General features: G+C 43.0%; 1 protein-coding gene across 1 annotated transcript in view; it reads left to right on the forward strand.

Moving 5' to 3' along the window:
• Positions 1 to 7,616, forward strand: part of cspg4 (chondroitin sulfate proteoglycan 4) — a 107,302-nt gene extending 99,686 nt beyond the window's left edge. Inside the window, exon 10 of the mRNA XM_023984813.2 lies at positions 280 to 7,616. Within this exon, the coding sequence (XP_023840581.1) occupies positions 280 to 2,159 (1,880 nt within the window). The 3' untranslated portion in view covers positions 2,160 to 7,616. The remainder of the gene's footprint in view (positions 1 to 279) is intronic.
• Positions 7,617 to 11,260: the final 3,644 nt, after the last annotated feature.

Here is an 11,260-nt window from a genome sequence, read left to right on the forward strand (position 1 = left end):
AAGCTGACTTGACATACAGTATGTATTTGACACAGGTCTGGCTGTCTGTTATCAGTCTAAGATATGCATATGTGTCAGGCAGCAGTTTGTAAACAAAATGTTCTGTAAAGAAAAATCTTGCTATTGCAGGTTTATTGAATCAGGTCTGTTCATGGCATAATTACAAAGAAGCATTACAAGAAAATGTAAAAGTTATTTCAAATGTCATATAAAGAAAGGGTATGTAGCCCTAAACATCAATGGATAATCTTGTATATTATTTTTCTTTCTTCTTCTCAGGTCTGGACATAGTGCAAGGTCAGAGGAAGGTGATTGACAGTTCCATCCTGGACGCCTCCAACCTGCTGGCCAGCCTCCCCGAGGCGGAGCGAGGTCTCTTGGACGTGGTCTTTGAGGTGCGCCGCTTCCCAGCGCATGGGAGAGTCACCCTGGGGGGCCTGGATCTTCCCCAGGGTGCCCCCTACTTCATGCAGAAGGACGTGGCGCAGGGCGAGCTGGAATACCTCCACGATGACTCTGGAGCCTCCGTGGACAGCTTCTCCTTCCGAGCCCGGCTCAACTCCCAGGGCCGTGCCACCCTTCCCCCCTCCCCAGCCCAGGCAGTGGTCCTGGAGGAGGTCTTCAACATCTCGATCCGGAGAAGGGACTCTAGTCCTCCAGAGCTGGTGAGTTTGGACGTTCTTCTGGAGGTTCTCCAGGGCTCCATGACGGTGATCACCCAGAAGTACCTCAACACCCGCGACGAGGACAGCACGCCCGACGAGGTGCGCTTCACAGTCTCCAAGGCGCCCACCAACGGGCGGCTGGTGGATGCCACCAAGGGCGACCACATCTCCACGTTCACCCAGGAGGCGGTCAACCAGGGCCAGGTGGGCTTTGTCAGTGACGGAAGCCTGTTGGACGGCTTCATGGAGTTCACTGTGTCGGACGGGAAGCACCACACCGAGCCGCACACTCTCCATGTAGGAGTCCTGTCCCGGACGCTAGTGCTGGCCAAAGCCCCAGAGATCCAGGTGCTGCAGGGGGACGACGAGACCCTAGTGACAGAGGAGATGTTGAGGGCCACCACAGGTGGCCCCAATGAGGAGGAAGTCCTCTACAAGATCACCAGTGTGCCCAAGTACGCTGCCGTCATGGTGGACCGGCAGCCCACGTCGGCCTTCACCCAGACCCAGATAAGGGAGGGCCGGGTGAGCGTTCGCTTCATCAAGTCCACCTCGCCCCGGGACAGCGTGGCCTTTGTGGCCCGGAGCCGGGCGGCCAATGTCTCCTCTGTCCTCAACATCACGGTCAAGCCTCTGGCCAACATCCCCCAGGAACTCCTGCTGCCACGGGGTGCCACCGTGCTGCTGGACAAGAAGCTGCTGGATGCCACGCCGCTGGCCAACAAGACCCGGACATCTCCCACCTTCAGCGTCATCCAGCAACCACAAGGCGCCCGCTTCGTGAGGGCTGGCGGGAGAGGGCCAGAGGGAGACGGCCAGCCCGTGGACACGTTCACCCAGAAAGAATTGGATGAGGGACGTGTAGCCATGGAGATCCTGAATGGAACAGGAGGCAGCCAAGCCCAGGACGTGGCTCGCTTCCTGCTCAAGGCCCATGGGGTCCCTCCCGCTGAGTGCGTTCTCTCCTTCAAGACGACCCCTTACAACGCCTCAGAGGTCTACCCGGCCACTCTCCTTAAGGTCCCTGGCGGGTCTGCGTGGTCCAATAGCAACGACCTCCCTGGAGGGGCGGGGTCCCCACGCATCACCCCAGCCAGCCCCCGCTGGAGGGGCAACATGGACTGGCCTCATGGAGGAGATGCCCCCACCACTGCCTACACTGACAAAGACTCCCATAGGAAGCCAGTGTTGTCCAGGAGGAACAACCTGTGGTCCATCCTCGTCCCCATTCTGCTCCTCCTGCTCCTCCTCCTGCTGGTGGCCATCTTGGCTTTCTACTTGGTGCGTCGCAACAAGACGGGCAAACACAATGTGCAGACGGTGGCTGGCTCCAAGCCCAAAAACGGAGAGATCAGCCAGGAGACCTTCCGGAAAACCGACCCGGCCAATAACATCCCCATGTCCCAAATGGACTCCAAAGACGCCGACCCGGAATTGCTGCAGCACTGTCGGACAACGAACCCGGAGTTAAAAAAGAACCAATACTGGGTATGAGAGTTGACTAAATGCTTAGACATAGGAAACAGAGAGGAAGATCCTCTACCATTTTGAATGCGGCCTTCTTGAATCATTCCTTTTCAGTGTTAAAGACCTTTTTGCCATGATAGTATTAAGAAATGTGTATGTTTTGATATCATTGGACATTTCACTATCACATATTAACGTTGTGCCAATCCTCAGGTCAAGAAACACTGAATATTTCCATTGGTAAAAATGTCACCATTAAACTTAAGAGGGTTTTGCCTAACACGTATATTTATTTTTTAGGACAACTGCTGGACATCTATGATGTACTTTTTCACAGGGCACAAATGAGGACATATTGTGTTTGCTAAAAAAAAAATGTGTGCTCCCACAATATATTCAGTATGCTATTATAGGACAATATTACTAATTTGACTACATAAACAGATTTATTTGAAGTTTTGGTAATAGTTTTATTGTAGTTTCGCTTTAACAGTAAAGGTGGACAAGTGTGTACATAATTCAACTCAATAAGGTAGGCTGTATGAAGGAAAAGGAAAAACTGCCTTTTGTTTTTGGTTATTATTCTATAAATGTATTATTGACCATGTATATATTTTTTTGCTTTGTTGTTAGGCCCCAATTCAATCTAACTTCTGTTGCAGTATTTACAAAGACACATATGACATTTGTCCTGTTGTAGAATCAAATCTGAGGTGTTTTGGGCAGAGCCTTCTATTTGGATATACACTACTTCACCAAAAGTATGTGGACACCCCTTCAAATTAGTGGTTTTGGCTATTTCAACCACACCCGTTGATGACAAGTGTATAAAACCGAGCACACAGCCATGTGTCTCCATAACAAGTTAGTTCATCAAATTTCTGCCCTGCTAGAGCTGCCCCGGTCAACTGTAAGTGCTGTTATTGCGAAGTGGAAACATCTAGGAGCAACAATGGCTCTGCCTCGAAGTCACACAAGCTCACAGAACGGGACAGCCAAGTGCTGAAGCGCATAGCGCGTAAAAACCGTCTGTCATCGGTTGTAACACTCACTAACAAGTTCCAAACCGCCTCTGGAAGCAATGTCAGCACAAAAACTGTTCGTCGGGTGTTTCATGAAATGGGTTTCCATGGACGAGCAGCCGCAACCAAGCCTAAGACCACCATGCACAATGCCAAGCTCGCCGTCATTGGACTCTGGAGCAGTGGAAACACATTCTCTGGAATGATGAATCATGCTTCACAATCTGGCAGTCCAGATGAGGAGAACACTAAACTGAAAGCAGATATTAAAGAGCATTTAGATTACCACCTGCAGTTTTTTCACACTAAGTTTAGAAATATCTCAAATTAGTATTTAGAACTAAGAAGAATCCTTAAGTTTTGCCATTGAGTTTAGGTTGTGAAAAGATCCATTTGGCGCTATTGGAAATACCATTGTAAATCTCTCTGTTCACAAGTACATAGATCTATGACGAATAATGTCTGTTCAACCAACACTGTTGTAACTTTATTTGGTGGTTCCAGAAATGATTACCGGGGTGTTTGTCATTTCTAACATCCCAAAGTTTGAATTATCTTTGTCCTCAGCTGGGCTGTCCCTCTAAAGTGGCTGTGTAGACAGCCTTAAGTGTATTTCCAGAGGTTCTCTCTTAAAATAACTGCACAGCCGGGCTGCATACCAGTTATTTTGCCCTCCCCTTCCCTCCACCCCTCCTCCCCTTCAGTCTTCACTTGTTGGAAGACCACCACCTACCATCCCATTGGCTGGCATACAGTGATGACATGGCCCAGGTCAAAAGCCAAATCAAGCCCTGTTTCCCATCGGGGCGTCCACCCTGGCAATTTCCCACCATCGACCCAGCCTCTGGCCTCCTCTGTGGTCTGGGGACGGGGTTGTGCTAGACTGAGAGCTGCGTTTTCCTTGGCTGTATCTGGCTTTGTAGTCTGACCCAGCCCACTGCAGGGCCTCAGACACTCACATGCATGCACCCACGCACACACACATTCACACGCACACACACACAACCTGTTATGTTTGTTCCTTGATTAATGATAAACCGCGGCGTAGGTTTAACTACTTTTAATAACGAGATACTGTATATCTTTATATATAAATATAATCCAAATAAAATGGCTCTGGTTTTGGTTATTTTTCCAATACCAGATAGACTACCCTCACAGGAATATACTTCAGTTTTTCATTTGATGGCACAAGTGTCTCAGGGCAGTACTTGTGAAAAGATAATCCCTAAACATTGGGTTTTGATTGAATTGACCCTAAATCTTTCAAGCAGCTTTTAATCGTATCCTTTCATTTAGCCTTTCAATGCTAAAGAGTTGCTCAAAACTGAATCACTTGCTTGGATTCACAGGACTGACTTATGACACTGATGACAAAAAACTGCATAGTATAACATTTCGACACCACAGACAGGACGTGACTCACGAGTGGCTGTCTTAAAAGCAACTCTATTGGCTGACAGGCAGCGGTGAGGTCATTTTAGAACTGCCAGAGTTTTATTTTCCCGGCCTGCAATTAATGTTTAATAAAGGCTCTGATTTCTATATGTGAAGTTGAGAGAAACGTCTGTGATAGGATAGGTGTTTTGCCTAAGCTCCACTGGTTGGATCATGTGGTATAGCACATTCTGTGAGAGGTTATTCTCTAGCTTGGTCCCAGATCTGTTTGTGATGTCTTTCCAAATGCTATGGTTGTTGTGATTTGGCAAGACAGCACAAACACATCTGGGGCCAGGCTAGGTATTCTGTGCTGATGAGATTTTGTGTCCCATTAGCGGTTTACATTCCATAATTAAGTTGACCAGATGAAGGTACAGTACAATCTTGCAATTTCAGGAGATACAGTGTACATCTTATGCCATAAGTAATAACATTCAAATTGGCATCACATCCTGGTGGTGTTGAAATGTTTATCTATAGACTTAACCTGAAAATGAGCAACAACAAAAAAATCAAGATAGACGTTGATGGACACATAGTTTGAGTAAGAAACTCCCATCAAAGTAACATTAAAGCAGTTATTTACTGTCAGTGAACTGCAGGGTGTTTTCTTTTGATATAGTTATCTGATAGAAAATAATAGGTCGTAAGTCATATCAACCACAATTTACAGAAACGTTTATTATTTTACTGTTACTACATTTTACTAACCAAATGTCCTCTTTAATTTAATTTAACGGTGCCTATTACCTTGTATATACTCTGTTGCTTTTAAATTAAATTAGCTGCTGACTGTTGTGAAGTTGTCAAATTAGGAAAAAAAAAATTCAGAATTAGACAATATAAAGGGTAAAGATAATTCTCATATAATCACCAATTATATGAGAATATTGTTTGTTGTATTTTATAATTTGATGAAAATAAATGGGCCTGAAGGTTAGTATCGTTACAAAATCTAACAGTATAACACATTTTGGCAACAGTTGTACATTTATTTTCCTTTGAAATGACTATATACAGTGCAATCAGAAAGTATTCAGACCTCTTGACTTTTTCCACATTTTGTTACGTTACAGTCTTCTTCTAAAATGGATTTGATAGATTTTTTTCCTCATTAATCTACATAAAAATAAATATCACATTTACATAGGTATCCAGACCCTTTACTCAGTACTTTGTTGAAGATCCTCAAACTGTGTCAGGTTGGATGGTGAGTGTCACTGCACAGCTATATTCAGGTCTCTCCTGAGATGTTCGATCGGGTTCAAGTCCGGGCTCTGGCTGGGCCACTCAAGGACATTCAGAGACTTGTCCAGAAACTACTCCTGCGTTGTGTTGGCTATGTGCTTAGGGTCGTTGTCCTGTTGGAAGGTGAATCTTCGCCCCCAGTCTGAGGCCCTGAGCATTCTGGAGCAGGTTTTCATCAAGGATCTCTTTGTACTTTGCTCCGTTCATCTTTCCCTCGATCCTGACTAGTCTCCCAGTCCCTGCCCTGAAAAACATCCCCACAGCATGATACTGCCACCACAGTGCTTCATTATAGTGATGGTGTCAGGTTTTCTCCAGACGACGCTTGGCATTCAGGCCAAAGAGTTCAATCTTGGTTTCATCAGACCAGAGAATCTTGTTTCTCATGGTCTGAGAGTTCTTCAGGTGTCTTCTGGCAAACTCCAAACGGGCTGTCATGTGCCTTTTACTGATCAGTGGCTTCCAGGCCTGATTGGTGGAGTGCCCGAAGAGATGGTTGTCCGTATGGAAGGTTCTCCCATCTCTACAGAGGAACTCTGGAGCTCTGTCAGTGACCATTGGGCTCTTGGTCACCTCACTGAACAACGCCCTTCTCCCCCGATTGCTCAGTTTGGCTGGGCAGCCAGCTCTAGGAAGAGTCTTGGTGGTTCCAAACTTCTTCCATTTATGAAGGATGGAAGCTGCTGTGTTATTGGGGATGTTCAATGCTGCAGACATTTTTTGGTACCCTTCCCCAGATCTGTGCCTAGACACAATCCTGTCTCGGAGTTCTACGGACAATTCCTTTGACCTCATGGCTTGTTTTTTGCTCTGACATGGACTGTCAACTGTGCAACCTTAAATCATGTCCAATCAATTGGATCACAGGTGGACTCCAGTCAAGTTGTAGAAACATCTCAACGATGATCAACGGAAACAGGATGCACCTGAGCTCAATTTCAAGTCTCATAGCAAAGGGTCTGAATACTTATGTAAATAAGGTATTTCTGTTTTGTATGTTTAATACATTTGCCAAAATATCTAAAAACCTGTTTTTCGCTTTGTCATTATGGGGTATTGTGTGTAGATTGATGAGGGAAAAAATGTATTTAATCAATTTTAGAATAAGGTTGTAACGTAACAAAATGTGGAAAAAGGGAAGGGGTCTGAATACTTTCAGGATGCACTGTATGTACCAGTATTATATCTATTTTCTTTAGATCGCTACACATTACCTTGTTGTTACTTTTAGAGGCTGTTGCTGTTTTTGTAATAGTTTTTTTTTATCTGTAGAGCATGATATTACAGTATAATATTGGTATCAGATACACCATTCAGGAGATAGCTCAGGAAATGTCTGAATTGTGTTTCCTTTTACAGTATTATTATAGACAAGGAGCCTTGTTGTTTTGTTTCTGTTTAAATGATTAAGTCCATGCCTTGATGGCTATTTTGTAAATGTTGTACTTTTAAATACCATTGCTTGTGCATACCTCATAGAATAAAAATAAAAACTCTTTAAGACTAGTTTTTTTTATTTTTTGCAATGCTAATATGCCATATTTTCTATATTTGCACTTTTTTTGTCTCCTTCTCTCTTCCTGTTGAGGGTGTCTTTGCATATCACCCCTAATATGTTTCTGCTTTTATTTATTTATTTTGGTCACTTCTGCCATACATAGACTTGGTTATTTGGTTTGTCAGAGACTTTGTATATGCAATCCAACAACAACATGTGCCTTAAATTGTCATAAAATTCCAATCCTCAGACAAATAAAGAGTTATGTCCATGGAATATGTCTTTGAGCTTGTTTTTGACTGTTTTATAGAAGATGATTTATACACAGAGGATTTGGTGTGCTCTAGCTCTACTATTACATCAGTTGCTTGGTGACAGGTAGCTCTACTTACAAAGACTCTTTGGTTGAGTGATATTTCATTTTATTTCACACAGAGAAACTTGTATACATTTTTTTGACTCATCTGAAAGAATTGAAATTACTGTAACTGAGACTAAGATTTGCACTCCCTCAGTGGAACTCAGTGCAACTTTAGGGTGTCATATGTGCTATTTGACACCAGGTGGCGGAAGGGTGAAAGTGGAATTTTCAAGTAATGACGTATGTACAGGCATTCGTCAGCATTTAACAAGGCCCTCTTCAGACATAATTTTTTCCTATGAACGACCTTTACTTTCAGGGCTTATTTCTGCTTTTTCCTGCTTTTTCTGTCTCGTCAAAACAGCCCTCATGCTTTCATGCTATTGTAAAGTGGTTGTTCCACTGGATATCATAAGGTGAATGCACCAATTTGTAAGTCGCTCTGGATAAGAGCGTCTGCTAAATGACTTAAATGTAAATGTAAATGTAATGCTAGTGTTCTGGATGTGCTTTTCAATGATATGCTACTGCACCCTATGCGTTTCATAACTTCCTAGGCAAACATACATTTAGACAGCTGTTTCTGCATGTGTTTGCTTTGCTTATGGCTTACATCATGGACAAACAATTGGATGGAACAGTACAGTATGTTTCCAGAGAGATTATGTCATGGTAAATTGGTTACACCCTACACCAACTTCACTCCCAAAACTGTGTCTTTGTATCGAAGGAAATGCTTTTCTTCCTCCTACATTCCCTTTGTTGTCTGTTTTCTTCTATTCTGTAGCAGTTGGAGCAGCAAGAGAGAGAGGGAGGGAGGGAGGGAGGGAGGGAGGGAGGGAGGGAGGGAGGGAGGGAGGAGGGAGGTGAGGGAGGGAGGGACCATAGACTTAGATAGACACCACATCATTGTATCTGTCGCATTATGGCCTCTGAGGTCATCTCCATTTTCAAGTAGTTAATTTTCTTCTTCTGCTTCTATGAGTTGGCAAACAAACTGAAAGGGTGCATACTGCCACCTAGAGTGTGTTGTTTGAACAGGTATAAAGCTAAGGTTGATGATTTACTGCCACTTGCAGTTCTGGAATGTTTGCTCACAAGTATAATTCATTGGCTGACCCCTCATTACCTGGATGGAAATCATGTGATATTTCCTTAACCCATAGGAAGTCCCACCCAGTTGTCTACTTCAAGATGGTGAATGTCCTCAATGGCACTGCCCAGGATAAAACAGGATTTTGAGCAGCAGAGTCCTCTATCTTTCTCCATGGGAAAGACAGACAGAGAGAAAGAGAGAGAGAGCAGCTGATTGCTGTCTGTGCTACAATCAGCCAATCAGTCTTTGTTCCAAGTAGACCAGCTCCCCCCTTAACTTCTCCAGAAAAAAACATAAGGGAGAAAACAGGCAAATGAGACAGAAACTAACAGGAGTAGTCAGTGTTTTTAAAGTGCCGAGGTAGTGGGACATGGGCCTTAGAATAGCTGATTTGGGTCTAAAACAACACAATAATGTAAGAGCTTAATGGTGATATCCAATGAACTTCACTGAAAACAATGAGTATGTTTACATGCACACTAATAATTCAATATTAAACTGATTATGGCAGTAGCCCGAATATGGCATTTGTCTTGTAAACACCTTACCCTGCTTATCTTAATCGGTGTATTTGATCTATGCATATGCTAGCAAGAGCAGCACAAGCCTCCCACTTTGCCAAGTGAAGAAAAACTGAAAGTATGCATCATATTTTCCACATACAAACTTCATATGTTCAAACTCAGAATCAATTAGGCTTCCCTAAAATAACATGCTCGCTGTTCTAGAATGTTTATTTTGATTGGCGATGTTCTGCATTTGCATTTCCTATCAGTCCTATCAGATATGTCCAGGTTAACAGGATTATTAGAGCAATCGTTCTTCTTGCAAAGCATGTAAATGTTTATAATCAAACTATTATATTATTCTGACTATTCACAACGTGCATTTGAAAGTATTCTTACAGTAAGGACTCTATTTTCGGCTGGCGCTAAGGGTGCGCATTCTTACAGCAAGTGTCAATCATGGACAAACAATTTACCTGTAAAATATATTTTCGCTTGCGCTGCAATACTTGAGGTGTGTCCTTAAAAACAAGCATAAAAGTTTATTATGTTACTTTTTTTACTTAAGTTTGTAAATATTTTATAAACTCATATTTGTCTTAACTGCATTGTTAGTTTAAGGGCTTGTATGTAAGCATTTCACGGTAAGGTCTACAGCTGTGTATTCCGCGCACGTGACAAATAAATTTGATTTGATTTGAAACGTGACAATTTCATGCAGCAACAGGGGTGTAGAGCTGCCGGCGCAGAGAAGCGGCGTTCCCTCGCGTTTTTCTATTTGAGAATACACAGAGGTGGTCAAACTATTTCTGGAAAATGTATTCTGATAAATTCTAAATAAATTATATTGAATTACCAACAAAAAAAGAAAAACAATAGAATGACAAACCAAATAAATATGTATAGCAGCCTAGAGGTAGGTGAATGGTGGTTTCTTCCCTGTCTTCTCTCTGGCGATGGCAAGAAATCTGAACAACTATATGTGCACAATGTGTGCACTGCGGAGGCCCGTCAGCAGTTAATAAAACTCGACGGTCCCCCTTTCTACTTTTGCAGAGTGGAGCCCAGAACATACAGTATGTGACCACTTGATACGGCGACACCATTCTAAGTAGGACACCCAAACCAGAGTAGCCATCGCAAAGCCCAAGGAGCTTGACCCTCTCTGGAAGTTGCTGTAGTCCTGCTAGGGATATTTTGACTGCCCGTTCTAGCTTGGTACGTCAGGGTGGGTAATTGGACATTTGAATTGGGGCAAGTTGGAGGGTAGTAATGCATTTAGGTTATTATTTATTGAGATGCAGTAACACACCACAACAAAATATTGATTTTTATGGCTGTTTTAAAACGAATTTCCTGCAATTCTACTAGTAATGATTTATATTCACTACTTGGTCAATTCATTAGATAGCATGTTTAATCAATCTGTTTTCTATACTCTGTAATAGGGTATATTGTAACTCAAATATCTATTTATTGACACAGTGTGTAAGCTACACAATACAATTAAAATGCCTAATCGTAATGAAGCTTTCCTCGCAAACTGTGCAATGATATTAAGCTATATGTATTTGTATATATATTTAGGCTATAGCCTACCAAATAAACACAGCAAAAAAAGAAATGTCATCTCTCACTGTCAACTGCGTTTATTTTCAGCTAACTCAACATGTGTAAATATTTGTATGAACATAACAAGATTCAACAACTGAGACATAAACTGAACAAGTTCCACAGACATGTGACTAACAGAAATGGATAATGTGTCCCTGAACAAAGGGGGGGTCAAAACCAAATTAACAGTCAAGTATCTGGTGTGGCCACCAGCTGAATTAAGTACTGCAGTGCATCTCCTCCTCTTGGACTACACCAGATTTGCCAGTTCTTGCTGTGAGATGTTACCCCACTCTTCCACCAAGGCACCTGCAAGTTCCCGGACATTTCTGGGGGGAATGGC

This window comes from Salvelinus sp. IW2-2015, linkage group LG4q.1:29, assembly GCF_002910315.2.
Source record: "Salvelinus sp. IW2-2015 linkage group LG4q.1:29, ASM291031v2, whole genome shotgun sequence".
Classification (NCBI taxonomy): domain Eukaryota; kingdom Metazoa; phylum Chordata; class Actinopteri; order Salmoniformes; family Salmonidae; genus Salvelinus; species Salvelinus sp. IW2-2015.